General features: G+C 38.6%; 1 protein-coding gene across 3 annotated transcripts in view; it reads left to right on the forward strand.

Moving 5' to 3' along the window:
- UGGT2 (UDP-glucose glycoprotein glucosyltransferase 2) overlaps positions 1-17,003 on the forward strand; it is a 95,318-nt gene extending 78,315 nt beyond the window's left edge. For all 3 annotated transcript variants that reach the window (XM_083800436.1, XM_083800434.1, XM_083800435.1), the window contains 7 exons: positions 1,615-1,699; positions 2,062-2,244; positions 3,492-3,652; positions 3,959-4,073; positions 5,743-5,859; positions 8,609-8,753; positions 9,254-17,003. In XM_083800436.1, the coding sequence (XP_083656562.1) occupies positions 1,615-1,699; positions 2,062-2,244; positions 3,492-3,652; positions 3,959-4,073; positions 5,743-5,859; positions 8,609-8,753; positions 9,254-9,276 (829 nt within the window). In that variant the 3' untranslated portion in view covers positions 9,277-17,003. The remainder of the gene's footprint in view (positions 1-1,614; positions 1,700-2,061; positions 2,245-3,491; positions 3,653-3,958; positions 4,074-5,742; positions 5,860-8,608; positions 8,754-9,253) is intronic.
- The last annotated feature ends 269 nt before the right edge of the window (positions 17,004-17,272 follow it).

The following is a 17,272-nucleotide window of genomic DNA, read 5'->3' on the forward strand; positions in this document are numbered from 1 at the left end:
CCACTTCCAGGAAAGCAGGGCTCATCATGCGTAACAATTACTTTGGAAGATGAACACCTTAATTCCAAATGTCCCCCCCCACCCCTTACTCCTCCTTTTTCCCAGATGTATTGCTGAGCATGATGCCACACGGTATGGGATGTCTCTTCGGGCAGTTTGGGCCAGCTGTCCTGGCTGTGTCCCCTCTCAGCTCCTGGCACCCCCAGCCTCCTCGCTGGCAGGGCTGCACGAGAGGCTGAAAAGTCCTTGGCTCTGTGTAAGCACTGCTCAGCAACAGCTAAAACATCAGCGTGTTATCACCACTATTTTCATCAAAAATTCAAAACACAGCACTATACCAGCTACTGTGAAGAAAATTAACTGCATCCCAGCTAATATCAGGACATAAGGCTTAAAGAAGGACCAATCTCATCTCTGAGAACAAAGTATAGATGTTCAAAAATATCACTGATCTTTGAAGAAAGAAAAATGTTCTCCGTGCCTTTCATGAGTGCATGTGCTAGGATGAAGGATGAGAAAAGGTGAAGTTCAGCCTCTCTTTCTGAAGACATAGCAGCAGTGACTTCATTGGAGTTGTATCTGTTTATGTGTAGTCCGAACTATGGCTTCTTCTGTGTCCATATGTGACTTCACTTCTATTTAATATCTCAGTGGACATGGATTATTCAATAAGCAATGATTGCTTTGAAAGAATTCTTAGTTTGGCCTAATCTGTTTACCACTATTTCTCTGTTACTTTTCTCATTTCCATGAGTGCTTGTTTACAGGTGTCCGATCTAGTGATTTTCATTTCCTGAATGGGAATTGCACAATTCTTTCATGCATATCTTTTTGGAAAGTAGTATTTTGTATGTATTAACTTTTATTTCTTAGTAGTCAGACAGAGTTTGAATGTCTGTGTTTCTTTCCCTCAAGCTTCAACAGCCTTCATAAAAGGAAAGACTTGTTTACTTTAAAGGAGAGAATTAATTTTTAAATATTTTGTATGCTTCTTTGCTGTAATCTAAGGTTTATTATTCCTTGATTTTTAAAGCAGACTTGACATCTTCACACGCTTCACAAGTTATTGCTTATCTGTCTGGTTACACCAAACAAATGTGACAAAAATTTCAAAGAATGGAACCCAAAATAAAGATTTCACTTTTTTCACATACCTGAACTTTTTTTTTTTCTTTTTAGAGTTATCAAAGGTTTTCTGAACAGGATCTTAGCTTGAACCATGCTTTCTCTTTCTCACTGGTTTTCTTTTCAGCAACCTATTAAACTCAAACAATATATTCTAAAATAAATAATCTCAGTAGCCTAGTTAACATTAGGGATTAATTGTTATTCAAATTTATTGTCAGGCTCCTCTTTCACAATAAAACTTGATAACAGATCCACTTTTGAAACTTTTTTCTAATATTGCTTGTCCAGTATGGATCAAACACATCTATCTCCAAGTGGTCTTGAACATGTGCTTTTTAAAGCTTTTTATTAGTAATAGATATAAATTTCCACTTAAGCTGGGTTAAGAAAAGTTAAAATTAAAAAGTTTCAGCACCATTCAGGTGCAGTTGAAATATAATGACCTGTGTGTATTGGTTTGTTTATTATAGACTTATATTTCCACAGAATTATGATGCTTTCTGTTCTACGTCATACAAAAACACCAGTTAAATTCTGGTTTCTGAAAAACTATCTCTCCCCAACGTTTAAGGTAGGAGAAACATCTTTCTTTTAATAGCTTTTCTTTAAAATTTTAAATACCTATAAAAATTGTTACAATTGAGAAATTATATAATTAAAATTTAAATTTTATCATTGGAAATGACCTCAAGTGTAAGTTACTTCTTTTCTGGAACCCAAAACCCAGTGATAGATTACAGTTCATTATCTTCTGATATCTATGAGCCTGAAATAAATGCTTTTTATATTTGTAGAGCTAAAGATACTTCTAGAATTAAAGAAACATTTAAAAATAATAATTTATGTGATCAGTAAGGTCAACAGAGCTACAACTGTGTCAAGTCTTTGTGTGTCACATATATGTGCAACTTACAGCTTTGGATCTTCTTCTAGGATGTTATTCCTCACATGGCTAAAAAGTACGGATTCAAGTACGAATTAGTACAGTATAAATGGCCCCGCTGGCTTTATCAGCAGACAGAAAAGCAACGAATTATCTGGGGCTACAAAATCCTTTTTTTGGATGTTCTTTTCCCGTTGGCTGTAGATAAAGTAATATTTGTTGATGCTGACCAGGTAAGAAAAAATAAAACTGTATAAACGTATGAGGAATTTGTTTTGGTTTAAATTGATCCAATTTCATTCCCTGTGGCCATCCTATCCAAATGTTGGTCTCATAGGACTGTTGCAGTTGTACAAGCAGAACCGGTAGTGTTGCAGAACATGAAACAAAACAAAGTCACTTGTCTTTAGTCATGTAGAAACTAAGAGTCTCATCGTCGTGAGTTGCTGTAAATTCCCTCTAATGTCCGTGGAGAGACAAAGGCACCTGGAGAGATAGGTGTGATCTTAAAGGTGCGTTTCACTAAAGGCATATTGGAATGATTCAGTCCCCGGGCTGACTGTGAGAGGACTTCTCCACTGACTGTGGAAAGGGTCTGAGGTGATTACTTCAGACTGTTTGACCGACAGATTAATTTTTGAGATGAATTCTCTCTCTTTTGTTCTTGATTTTGTATTCAGTCTTTCACTCAGAAATGAGTATCTTATAATTTAGTGAAAGGTAACATGCTTCAATATCAGACAGGATATTGAAGAGTCTGTCACATGGTTATTAAAAATCTCAGAAAAATATTATGCATTTTGGTACTTTTCCAGAGCTTGAGATAAATTAAATTTAGATGTAGCAATGCAGACTGCAGCTTTCTGCAATTTCATCTGTATACTGTATTTTTATTGGTTTTCTGTCCTAACTACTGTAAGGATTTCTCTGTACTCTAAAGCAGAAAAAATTTTTTACCGCAGATAAATTAGATTGGTGGGGTTTGATGAAAGAGTGGTCAATTAGTAAAGAAAGAACATTTGTAAAATCGACTTGTAACCTATTTTTAAAAGTACATTGCTGTGAGGTACAAAGATTTTTAAATGATGCCTTAATTTTTGAGTGTCCAAGTTAATGTAACAGATAACAATATTTTTTTAGAAGGGAGATGTTCAGTAGATTTTCAAAGTTATACTAGTGTATTAATGGAGTTTAATAGTGGGCAATCAGAACAGAGGCCCATAAATTAAAAATAATTTGTTTTATTTAATTTACTTTTTAAATGTATTCCATAGATGGCCACAGAATACACATATATTTTTTCTTGAACAAGAATTAAGTGAATATAATTCCAATGGAATACTTTATTTACACTGTATTGTTGTAGTCTCAGTTTTATTAAAAAATAAACTTTGGTCAGTTTGCTGCCATAACTACCCTCATATGCACACGTTAAAAACACTATTAAGTAATAAAATTAAATGTTTTTATTCTTATTTAGATTGTGAGAAGTGACCTGAAAGAACTCAGAGATCTAGATCTAAAGGGAGCTCCTTATGGATACACGCCATTCTGTGACAGCCGTAAAGAAATGGATGGGTACCGTTTCTGGAAATCAGGGTACTGGGCATCGCATCTTGGGAAAAGGAAATACCATATTAGGTAGGAGAACTTCTCCATATTTTTGTGCAGTTTGCAGAAATGATTAAAATCTAGGCCTTGGTAGTAACCAATGAGGTGTTCACAAGCAGTTGCCTTACAGTCATTCTCAGCAAGAGATGAATTCGTCTAAATTCAGATGATATATTGATTTCACTTTTTTTTTTTTTAATTGTAAATTCAGCTATTTACTTAAAATAATATCCTTTTAGCATCTGAATAGTTTTTGCTTTCTTGTTACTTTTTAAATTAATGTTATCAAAACCAACATGAAACTGCAAGTCTTGATTCATATTTTTATCTTTGTAGTGCCTTGTATGTTGTGGATCTTAAGAAGTTCAGAAAGATTGCAGCAGGAGATAGGCTTCGGGGCCAGTACCAAGCTCTTAGTCAAGATCCAAACAGTCTGTCAAATCTAGATCAGGTACATTTAGGTTTAAGCAATTAAGTTTTTCTTTATCTTTCTCAGTATGCATGGAATAACTTTTTATCTCAATGCATGTTATATAATTCTGAAACTATTTGCCTTTTTTGCTGTTGCAGAACATTTTTAGGTGTGCATGTGAGCACAGTTCAGAAAATGGGACGAAGTGATTATTACTTTAAATAATGGTTTAATATGAAGAAAAGGAAGAAAAAAAATAGCAGTGGGAACAAGTATATTGCACTGCTGGCCTTTATCTGTACTTGTTCTATGTACACTTGTGTGTTTTCTTAATTATAATATTCTATTCTGATAATGGTAATTATAGTCTTACCTAGCATTTTTTTTATTGTTATTTTTCCATTAATGTTACTTTAATTTACTTAATCTAAGTGCTAATGCACTCCTGTAGTTGCTGGGTCACCCTGAGTTGACCAGGGTCTTCATTTATATAACTCCAGCAATTTTTAAAGCTAGGTAAGATAAGTAAGTGTGCAAATCACAAGCGTGTAAGTACACAGTAGTCTCTCTCCTTTCTACTCCATTTAACAATTCTGTAAATTCGCAACTTTGAAAGTTACTCTATTACCTTAGGAATCATGATTTCATTTTAAAAGTCAGAGGCACAACAGAAAAACAACCTCTTTTCTCTTGAAATTGAGATAATGATAAAACATCTATTTGATCTTCCTAACATTCATTGAATTGAAGTTTTTCAAAAAAGGAAACATTTAAATTAATGTTTAAATGTCTTGACATGGCATACTTCTATTTTAGTAGTCAGCTAGTTTTTTCATACTAATGTCTATATTTGAATTAAATTACATGCTTTTTATAACACAGCTGTATGTACTATTTTATTCTGTCACATTTAGCAATGTGTATTGGCAAATAAGACATGACTAATGCTTACTTGAGTACTGACGTTTATTTTTTAAATGTTATGTAGGGGTTGTGCATGCGAAGGAGCTTATGAATGGACCTACCAATTACACTTGGTATTTTTAACCATTGTCAAAGTACCCGTACTATATGACTATCTGGGATTCTTCTCTTTTGTAAATGCTATTGGCTACATTCAGCAAAATATTGGTTCAGTGCTTTCGTTTTTATGAGAGTATTTGAATATATAATAAAGGTGAAAAAAATAAAATTTTAAGTCAAGTAAGATAGCAGTTTAATAGCTTTTCCTTTTCATACTTAAATTTCTGTAATCTATCTTCCTAAAACAAGGCTAACTTTAGAGTAGTGTCATAATCCTGGATTATGTGCTTTTGAGCATGTTTTGCAAATCAGAGGAATGGAAGTATGGTTAAGAGGCTTTAATAACTGTATCCTGTCTAATTTCTGCTAGGAGTATTTAGCATATGGCATGTGGTATCTGAACTGTAAGTACCAGTTAGCAGTATTAGTTATGTCAAACTAAGGAAGGACAGATACAAATACAAGAAAAAAGTACCTGAGAAGTAAGAGGTGGAATTGGCTAACAAAATTAGTATTATGAAATTTTGAATCTACTTGAAAAAGAGTCGGATGAGCACATAGGAGGACACATAAGAACAACTTGCAGAAGTGGTATCAGACAAAAGATATTCTGTGGAATCTCTTTTGAGTAATTGTAGTTACCTCAAAACTCAATGCTAATTTATGGTTTTACAAACTTGCACAGGATCTTCCCAATAATATGATTCATCAAGTAGCTATTAAGTCTCTCCCTCAAGAATGGCTTTGGTGTGAAACCTGGTGTGATGATGAGTCCAAGAAAAAGGCTAAAACAATAGACTTGGTAAGTTGATTTTGAGTTAAATTAGTTTTATAAATTAAAAAAATGTATATTACAATTTATGTGGCTTTTGATATTGTGGTGGTTTTACTCGGGTGGGTGGCCGAGCTCCACCACAACCGCTCTCTCACTCCCCCTCCTCAAAGAGGAACGGGGAGAAAATACAATGAAAAGGGCTCAAGGGTTGAGATAAGGACAGGGAGATCGTGCAGTAATTATCATGACGGGCAAAACAGACTCAGCATAGGGAGACAGTAAGATTTATTGCCTGTTACTAACAAGCTAGAGAAGTGAGAAACAAAGGAAAGAAACCCAAAGCACCTTCCCCCACATCCACCCTCTTCCACCTCCTCCCCCCGAGCGGCGCAGGGGAACGAGGGAATGGGGGTTATGGTCAGTATATAGCGCTTCTTCGCCGCCGCTTCTTCTCAGCCACTCTCGTCCCCTGTGCTGTGGGGTCCCTCCCACGGGATGCAGTCCTTGCTGAACTGATCCGGCGTGGGCTGCCCACAGGCAGCAGCTCTTCAAGAACTGCCCCAGATATGGGTCCGTACCACGGGGTCCATCCCTCAGGAGCAAACTGCTCCAGCCTGGATCCCCCAAGGGCAGCAGCTCCTGCCAGGTCACCTGCTCCTGCGTGGGCTCCTCTCCACAGGCTACAGGTCCGGCCCGGAATCTGCTCTGGCAGGGGTCTTCCACAGGCCGCAGCCTCCATTGGTGCAGGTCCACCTGCTCCACCGTCGTCTCCTCCACGGGCTGCAGCGTGGAACCCTGCTCCACCGTGGTACTCCATGGTCTGCAGGGGGACAGCCTGCTTCACCATGGTCCTCACCACAGGCCGCAGGGGACTTCTGCTCTGGTGCCTGGAGCACCTCTCCCCCTCCTTCTTCACTGACCTTGGTGCCTGCAAGGCTGTTCCTCACTCCTCTCACTCTCCCAGCTGCTGTGTGGCACAGCGTTTTTTTTCCCTGTCTTAAATATGCTCTCACTGAGGCGCAAACAAGATCGCTTATTGGCTCAGCTCTGGTCAGCAGTGAGGCCCTTACTTAACATGGGGCAGCTTCTAGATCCTTCTCACAAAAGCCACCCCTATGGCCCCCTGCTACCAAAACCTTGCCACGTAAACCCACTACAGATATATGCGTATGTGATATCATGGAGCCAGCCTTGTTGGAAGGTACTGGAACATTAGTTCCCTTTTGATAAATGCCTGAATACATACAACTTTTCTTCGTTCCTCCAAGGCTCCTCCTGCATGCTCTGTATCAAATTTGCTTATGATGAAACTGAAAACTACTGAAAATTAAGTGCTGCCATCATAACTGGATAGGATCAGGGTTTTTCACTCCTGTACACATATTTTCCTTTTTTTTTTTTTTTTTCCTTCATTTTCAGCCAGGTTAGTAGGACTATCATGAAGTACTGCTAATAAGTCTTTGAGTTTTGTGTGCTGCTGCCCCTGCTGAACCTGCTGTGGAGAGGAGTAATATTATTATGACTCTTTTTCTCTGTCCATTTCACCACTATAAATGAAGACAGAGCATAGCTTAAAAAGAACAAAGCTGGGGAGACTTAGCTGCATTTAGAAAGAAGAAAATGTCTGTCTTTGGGAATTGAAACAGAGAGAGAAAAAGTTCTGGTCTGGCATTATTACCGCATCCAACTTTCCCTGCTTTTCTTGACAACCCCCACTCAGTGGGAGTGAAACTTCAGAGCCATAATTCTGAAGAAAAATAGACAATTGGAATCTGGTGCAAATATTCAGTATGTAAATAGTTTTGTGTCTTTACAGTTAAAATAAGCTTTTTTGTGTGTGCTAAACATGGGTACTGTCTATTCTAGAAAGTAAAAGATTGAAATTTAAGTTACTAGACTATCTTTCAATCCCCAGTATCATGTGTCACTTTTTACTATGATTTATATTTTTATTATTTTATGAAAGTAACCATTTTATTTGCTAGATAACACTAGAGGAAGCATCACAAACGTAATAGAAAACATGATATCAGTTTTAATTTCAATGTGCTAATGTATACCTTGTATTTCCCCACGTAACTTTGTCTAAATATTAGTAGTCTTGTGGTAGCTAAGTCTCTACTATCCATATGGTCAGGAATACACAGAAAAAAAATGAATTATTTACAATAAAATGTTTTAAACTATTTAAACTGGGTTTATTTACAGTTTGTTTTCTGTGATTTTTTTAGTGATTATCAAGGTAACTGACCTTGCACATTTTGTCCTTCAAAGAACTCATAAATGCTAACAAGATTATTGTTAGGTATGACATAAATGAGAGCAAAGAAATATGTTTGAGACTTCACATATTTCTGTGGGCTGCTGAGAGGTGGCTCTTTATATGAAATATCAGAATCTTAGCCAGATATTTAAACTGAAATTGTGACAAGAAAATATGGTAAATAGCAGTTCTCTGCAAAACAGTAAGATTTTTTTTGCATAAATGACTTTTTATTATACTTCATTAAATTCATATCAAGTTTCATGATTTGCTGCAATGTAGTTTTTGTCTGAAGTTAAACTTATTTTTCACTTTGAAGTAAATTGTAGACCATTTTGAAACATTCAGATTATTGTATTAGTCAACGTATGAATACATCGCTAGTTTTTAGCAATAATGTGTGTTCTACTGTTTATCTTCAGTGACACTGAGGAGCTGATCACTTACAGTTCCTTGGAGAGGCGCTGTTTTCACATTGGCTTTCTTTACATCTAGTATATTTTAAACTTTCAGTGTAACAATCCCCAAACCAAAGAACCCAAACTAAAGGCTGCTGCCCGGATTGTTCCTGAATGGGTTGAATATGACACTGAAATACGGAAGTTAATAGAGCAAATTGAAAAAGAGAAGAAAAACCAAACATCGTATTTTCAAAAAGGTAACTTACATGCATATTCATCTGTTAATTCTGTAAAATAATTTGTTTGAAATGAAGGTTGGGATCAGTAGGCACATACATTGTATCAGTGTACTTTTCCCTTCAAGAAATTTTGCATTGAGACTCATTTTGCTGTGAGAGTCTCCCCACCTATGCTCCACTCCTTTCAGATTTTACGCATCCTCTCCACAAATTTCCATGTCACTGTCTCCTTGTCCAGTACGTTTCTCTGTCTTCAGACTGTAGTTTACAGGTTTCCCTGCCAGTATCAGTCTCCAGTCTTGAGTCGGAGAACAAAAGCCCTTTTTTGGTATAAAGAATTCTTAGTGGTTTTTATTCTCTGTGAAAGCTTATGGTCAACTTTTAGCAAGGCTCTAAAAATGAAGTTCATGTTGTTGAATTGACTCTCTAGCAGTAAATAAAGAGCTTTCTCCATGTTTTACAAAACCAGTGATAAAGTTTCTATGTAATTGTTATATGATTTTTTTCCTTGGTTACAGGTTCTAAGCACGATGAACTTTAGCATCACCTGTAAAAACCAATGGTGACAGTGCAATAGTCTTCTGCAAAAGACTGACTGGAAGTTACAAAAGCTGCATTGGCACTATTGTTAACATTCTTCAATGTGAAGTGAAATATTTTATAACTTATGGTGTTATTTAAAAATGTAAAATGAAATATAAAGAACAGAAGAGACGAATCAACAGGTACTTGCTTTTATTTAAACCAGTGTAGAGTAGCTTTCCTTGTTTCTTTGTTTTTCTTTTCCTTCTCTAAAAGACAGTTTGCCCAGAGGATTTTTACAATATAAACAATGATGTATTCAACTCCTCAAAGATTTACTTTGTCAGCAGCTGGGGGGGCAGTATTAAATATGTATATGAAAACTGTTTTGTGCATATTACATGCATAAAGTAAATGTATTTAAATATAAAGAATTTTGGTTATATATCCATAGTTTTGTCCTTGGAGAAATGCTGCAGTCACAAGAAAAATTCTCATTGTAGCAAAGACATGATGTAAAAAATAGCTTGAACAATTTAGACCACAGAAATCTAAATCAACTTTGAAGCTTACTGAAGCAAGGAATGTAATTATTCATTTTTTATACAGGATTGCTGCACTCTTACTAACTTGAAATAAACCATTTTTGATTCTTAAGCTCCTTTTGGTCACTTAAATAGTATGCCGTAAGATTCCATTATGTGTTTTTTGGTTAAGATAACTTTCCAACCGGCATGCATTGAATCAGAAGGTCAGTACCTGAAAGATGCTTCCACTCAGTTTTGATTATCGTTATTTTGTTCAGAAATTAAAATAATAAAATACTTGATTAATTTCGACTGTCAGTGGTGTCTACTGTAATTTTATAAATACATACTCACAAAAACTGTTGCTCTAATGGGCTACTGATATTTTGATCTACAAAAACTGCAGTGAAAAATTCCTGCAATGTGTATTTGAAAATGGGAATTTTGTTTCTTAAACTGATACCTAGTGCCTTCAGTACATGCTCTGTTGCTTAGCTTGTGCTGATGTTCAAAATAGACTGGATGAGACCACAAATTCTTATAAGAAGAGCTTAATAAAGTATTTCAATCTAAATGCTTGTAATTATAAAAGATAATGTAATTTGCACTAAGTGGGTAAATCAATCATCAGTTGCACATTTCCATACCAGCAAATAAGTGAATGAATAGAAAGAATAATGAAGCATATTTTGCATGCAGTCATCGTTCTCAGGTGTAGGTTATTTGAAAGCACTTCCTCTAAGAGCAGGTATTTATAATCATGCTTTGCTGACATTTTTAAAGTCTTAGTGATATGAGACATGCAAATTTTTTACAGGCTTTTATTTCTTACGTTGTATTACCTTTATGCGTTTTGAAATAACAGTTTTAACGTATCATATGTGAATTTTAAAAGGTCTTTTGTGGGCATTTTCTTTGTATGAAGTAATTCAATTAAATATTTCCCGTGTAATCCAGTAGTTATAATCCGTTAACACTAATTTCAGTTCTCTTTAGTTATCCCTTTTCACTGCAATATTTGTTTTGTTACACTTGTTCTCATAACAAGCAACATAATACTTCAGAATATCAGGCAGCAAGTTGAACATCCTGCAACATCGTAGAACACAAATGAGTAAGTTGGTATTTTTATAGCATACGTGGACTGCTATATGACTTAATTATGCAGAGCTACTATAAACTCAGTGTGTAACAAGGAAACAATAGATACGCCATATAAAAGGGAAAAAAATCATTAGTCACCTGCTTCCCTTTTTTAGCTTATACTGACATCCTGATACTTCAGTCCACAGCACCACTTCACGCTGATGTGAATGTCAGCTCGGAAGCTGCAGGTTCCTTACCTTTAAGGAGCCTTGGTTCTCTTTCATTATGATTATCTGCGTGGGCAATTTCTGCTATGCAGCATAAAAAGTGGAGAATTTATGCACTGATTTCTTGCTCGTTACATCTGTATCGTCCTGTTCTTTTTAAAATTAGATTACTTCTGCATGCTTTTAAAAAAAAATAGCCCTTTTAAATACTATTTTCTTAAGATTACTTAAATGAGTAGGACATAATTTCTCAGAAATGTAATTTGCCAAAGATGTTTTGATGATTTAAAAGTTCTCTTGCCATTTTCTATGATGTTGTCTTTGTTTGTAAAAAATGTGTAACAGCATTTTTTTTCCCAGCACATTATAATATTTTCAGAAAAAGCTATTTTCTGAAATGAGCTGTTTATAAAACAGAGAGGCCCAGCAACTATATGAACTACTTTTCAAAAGTCTCTTTAAAGCAGCACTTTGAATTGTTAGCATGTCATTATATTTTTAGTACTAAAACAGTGGATTTTATATGTTGTACAAAATATTAAAGGTGGCACTGGAGAAAAAACAATTGTTTTCTCTTCTCCTATTTTGCATTATACAGTGAACATTAAATGCCTGGTTAATATATCCAAGACAAAAATAATGCAGTGATTCCTCAAGTGTCTTTAATCTGGTGGAAGTGTTCCTGCTGGGCAGCAACAGCAATGTTCAGAAATGTAAAGCTGAGAGAGAACTTGGAGCTGCGGGGAGAGCTTGTTTCCACTTCCAAATCTGTGCGCTCTGCACTATAAAAGGGAGGAAAATGCATCCTCTATTACAGGTGTATTACCAAAACCTGGTTCAAATCAGTAAATAAGCGTAGTAATATTGATTGATGGTGAGCCATTGAAATGAAGAGCTTGTTCAATCTATATTCATGTTACTATTCCAGTGTATTTTCTAGGTCTCATTCTTCTTAATGTCGGCTAGTAAGTTTAAGAGAAAATGAACAGACCAAACAGCAGTGCAGCATTGTTGAAAAGACAGAGATGTAGGACTGAAAATATTTGTCAATAAGTTTTCCTTTTACCTTTTTCCTAAATCAAGCACTCGCATTCACATCAAGATTTTATCTTTCCAATCTCAATAGATGAACTCTACAGTAGTCTACCTAGACTTCAGCAAGGCCTTTGACACAGACACCCATGGTATTCTCCTGCAGAAGCTGGCAGCCCCTGGCTTGGACAGGTACGCTCTGCTGGGTCAAAAACTGGCTGGACGGCCGGGCCCAGAGAGAGGTGGTGAATGGAGTGAAATCCAGATGGTGAATGGTCACCAGTGGTGTTCCCCAGGGGTCAGTGTTGGGGCCCATCCTCTTTCATATCTTTATTGAGGACTTGGATGAGGGAACTGAGTGCACCCTCAGTAAGTTTGCAGATGGCACCAAGCTGGGGGGAAGTGTTGATCTGCCGGAGGGTAGGAAGGCCCTGCAGGGGGACCTGGAGAGGATGGGTCGATGGGCAGAGGCCAATGGGATGAGGTTCAACATGGTTAAGGGCTGGGTCCTGCTCTTTGGCCACAACAACCCCATGCAGCGCTACAGGCTTGGGGCAGAGTGGCTGGAAAGCTGTGCTGAGGAAAAGGATCTGGAGGTGCTGATTGATGCTCACCTGAACATGAGCCAGCTGTGTGCTCAGGTGGCCAATCCTGGCTTGTATCAGGAATAGTGCAGCCAGCAGGAGCAGGGAGGTGATCGTCCCCCTGTACTCAGCTCTGGTGAGGCCGCACCTCGAGTGCTGTGTTCAGCTTTGGGCCCCTCACTACAAGAAGGACATCGAGGCCCTGGAGCGTGTCCAGAGAAGGGCTACAAAGCTGGTGAAGGGCCTGGAGCACAAGTCCTGTGAGGAGCGGCTGAGGGAACTGGGGTTGTTTGGTCTGGAGAAGAGGAGGCTCAGGGGAGACCTCACTGCTTTCTGCAGCTACCTGAAAGGAAGCTGTGGGGAGCTGGGGGTCGGCCTTTTCTCACAGGTAACCAGTGATAGGACTAGAGGGAATGGCCTCAAGTTGTGCCAGGGGAGGTTCAGGTTGGAAATGAGGAGACATTTCTCCTCAGAAAGAGCAGTCAGGCACTGGGACGGGTTGCCCAGGGAGGTGGTGGCGTCACCGTCCCTGGGGGTGTTCAAGGAGAGGTTGGACCTGGCGCTTAGGGACGTGGTTCAGTGGGTGACATTGGTAGCAGGATGACGGTTGGACCAGTTGTCGGAGGTCTCTTCTAACCTTTATGATTCTATAATTCTTCTTTCCTCTTATACTTCGCTGTTATGTTTTGTTCTTTATTCAAAGTCTGACTTTAAGTACACACAGGAAAACTTGAGCCAAACTATTGAAACATTTGCTGACAGGGTAACAGTGTCTAATTTTGTTTTAGCGGCTTAACTTCTTAATTGGTTTAGCCCAGCATCACGTCTCTAACAGATTAACACTATGCCCTGAAGATGCCTAGTGCCACATGCAGGCTAATCCCATTCCCAGCATAGTTTGCTAATCCTGAAAAAGTTAGGACTGGGATGCCATCTAGAACACAGTGTTGTTTTTTTCTAGTGCCTCTTTTTTAGGATTTACATTTTCAGTGATACATCATCTCCTTTGTCACCATGAGACCACTCCTTGAAGCCCGTGCTGAAGGCTGGTCTCGGCTCCTGACACATCGCGCATTGCCTCTGGTGACTGTTTAACACGGAGTGACAAAAAGGCTCCTGCAGCGGGGAGGAGTCTGTGCCCTGCGCCTCTCAATCCGTTAGCCTCTTACACTCGTGTTCACGTTAGCTATTTTTTCATTCTGAATTTCAGATGTATCTGAGGCACGTCCAACAGCTTTCTGACATTTCCCAGCCTGCTGTGATGGAAGTCTCAGTTCGGTTTGTGAATTCCTCGCCTGAAGGTGAGAATCGAGCAGTTCCAGCCATCATCAGCATTGCTGTACCTAAATTTCTCTCCCCTGACGGAGAGCGCAGTTATTTTATATTTGAATCCGCACTCCTATGAATGAAACATCCTGGCAGCCTCTCATCAGAGGTTGCCAAGTCTTAAAATGGATGCCATATAAATAGCTTCCTCCAGTTACACTCTTCCACGCATTCCTCTTGTACCAGATTTTTGGCTCTGATGACTGTAAAATGTAGATGTGCAGATGGTTCGGAAAGTGCCTTTTACTAAACACAGAACTTTATTTATATTCAATAGCTTAAAACCAGAATCAATCAACACTGCACTCATTTTTTTATTTTTTTTTAAACCTGAAGACATACATGAAAAAGCCATTAATAGAAATTGTGGAAGCAATCTTTTATTACTAGATGATTATTTTCTACCTTTACCAGAGATGATGGGTCTATACAGATGAACATATAGAAAACTGCAGGCCTGAAAGCATTGTCTTTTTTTTTTTATCTGCTCCTTGAGGTGCTTCATCTCCAAAGAGAACTGCACTGTGAAGTCAGTTTCCCCGTCTAGCTCAATAGGCTCAAGCGATATATGGATGTTGCTCAGCACAAGTGGCCAGATTTGCACCTTGCCTTGTGAAAGGCCAGTGGTAGCTGCTCCGTGGGTCTGCTCTACACTTTGTTAGGTTGTTACTGATGCACACCGCTCAGGTTGAGAAAGGCTGAAGTGTTCTTACCTGACACTTACTGGGTTTAAAAAGACAGGTGCTGAGAAACCACAGCAAGGTACCTGACGTAAAACCTGTCCTGTTAAAGAAGCCTCCCAACACCCTCCTCTCACATTCTGTAATCTGCATTCACTTCCACAGAGTTAGCTGTTGCGTGCCACGTCATTTTCGACTCCAACACCTTAGCTCTCACAGGCTATGTATGTGCCCATGCTTTTCACCACTGTATAAACACAGAAGACAGCGTACACTAAGTTGGTTCCAACTACAGAAATAACAAGCACATTTTGGTGACTGATAAGGAGCTCTCTTGCTTATTTGCACTGTCAGTCACCTGCGCTGTACATACACTGTGGATGACTGCACGTAGGGCTCTTTCCAGATGTCATAGATACAGCTCTGCTTTAGTTCTTACACTGCTGCACAGGCGCAATGCTGGTGACTAGGTCAAGCCCTTGGTGGTTGTGTTATGGCATCGCCTACACACTTAACGTTTTCTTTGCAGCCAGTGATGGACTTGAAACTCTACTGGAGAACTTTGCTGCAGCCTTTGCAGAGCAGCTCTGCTGCTGCTGCTTTTCAGCCAGCCTTGGAAGAGCTACTCTGTAAAGCAATGTGGCTGTGGCAGCCAAGACCTACCCCAGAAGCGTGAGGATTGACATTGCTGCAGCAATTAAAACAATCATCACATCTTGACGCAGTCCTGTTGTAAATCACAGCTGCACCCAAGATTCTCCTGGCAGAACCACAGCGAAGTCTAAGACAGTTTTGGTTGTAAAGGAGGGACTCCATTAAACCAACTCGTGCAGTGAGTTACCACAGTTATGCATTCAGGATGCACCCTTCTACTTCTGCTCCCCAGCCACTTGCTGCAGACCCACTTGCTCCAGCTGTGAGTTGTACAAATCCCACCTCTCCCCGCAGCAGCATCTCTCCCCTGATCCAACTTCCCTCAGGAGCAGGGGCTGTTTTAGCCTCTCTGCATGGTGTGAACACGGAGGTGACGTTTGGGGAGGCATCTCAGAACAGACTGCAGAATATCCCCGTTCTCACAGAGGACTTCTCAGAAGGAACCAAGATGCTACATGAAGGTTTTGGGAGGTCCCTTCCCAGTCACCAGACCAGTAACATCAGAAGGAAACCAACGCTGGCGGTACCAGTGGTGGCGTCACCGTCCCTGGGGGTGTTCAAGGAAAGGTTGGGCCTGGTGCTTGGGGACATGGTTCAGTGGGTGACATTGGTGGTAGGGGGATGGTTGGACCAGGTGAGCTTGGAGGGCTTCTCCAACCCTAACGATTCTATAAACTCTAACAGGATGAGGAAAGAAGAGCAGACAAATACACCATGGTGCTTTCTTGTCATCATAAATATCTTTATTGTGAAAAATACCATAAAATAATTCCTGCAGTTCTAGAAAAAACAGTTCTTGCTTTTTAGACTTACGATTTATATAAAGACATTTTAATAATTTGAGACATTTGATAAATTTCTGGCTAACTTGACTTATCCTTCTTACAACACAGAACTGCTACTTTGAATTTTGCAGTGGGCAAAAAAAGATTCTCACATTTTTAACTTTATGGATAAAATTATGCATTACAGAGCAAACAAACAATACCTTACAATAAGGCACTTTTAAATACAACTAACCTGCTATGCTGTACTGGCTGATGTCCAGCAAAGCTCCTACAAATCACAGCCCTAAACAGAAGAATAATTCTTATTCCAAACACTGGTCTGGAAACTGAAATAATAACAAGCTTTTATGTTGAAAATTATTTTTAAGCTAACAGATTTTCCGCGCATGTCACAAGTTTGAGCTCTTACGTTTATAATTCACTCGGAATCTGTTTTAATACTGATTTATTAACACATCAGTATTAAGCACACCTCAAGTAAAATGCATCCCCCCTTTAGTTTAAAACAAGTCAGAAACTAGTTTATAAAAACGGCAAGACAGAATTCAGCATGGAAAGTTTGCACCTACATATTAGGCCAATCGTTGTAATGATGCTTCATGCACACCTCGGGCTTCACAAACTACCAAGACATTTACTTCAATGTTCAGTTATTGAACATTATTGCACTACAGACACCCATTATAAATAAAAAGGCAAATTCAGTTTCCTTGTACATAGCTTGCACCATTAACAGTGTGTTACCAGCACTTCGTTTTTCTGAAGTCGTATCAGGAACTGCATCACTGTATCTGGAAATCCTTGAAACACAGAAGTTTTTTTTTTTTAAAAAAAAAAAACAAGAACAACTTCATTTTTTTTGTGTGTTTTCAGAAGTACCTTAAAGCTCAAAGCCAGCATCTGCTCCTTTAAAAAGTGGTAACATTTATGTGATCCCACAGCTGCTTGGTATCAGAAAGCCTTATTCTCCATCAAGTTTTTCTTTATTTTCAAGACACTCTTCCACAAAAGGAGTCTATGAACAGCATTCAAGCATTAATCATCATCTTCCACGGACTAGATTCAAGCTGTTTTCCCCTCCCCTCCAAATACATGATCTTCCCCGTCCCAT

The sequence above is a fragment of the Anser anser genome, assembly GCF_964211835.1.
Source record: "Anser anser genome assembly, chromosome: 1".
NCBI lineage: Eukaryota > Metazoa > Chordata > Aves > Anseriformes > Anatidae > Anser > Anser anser.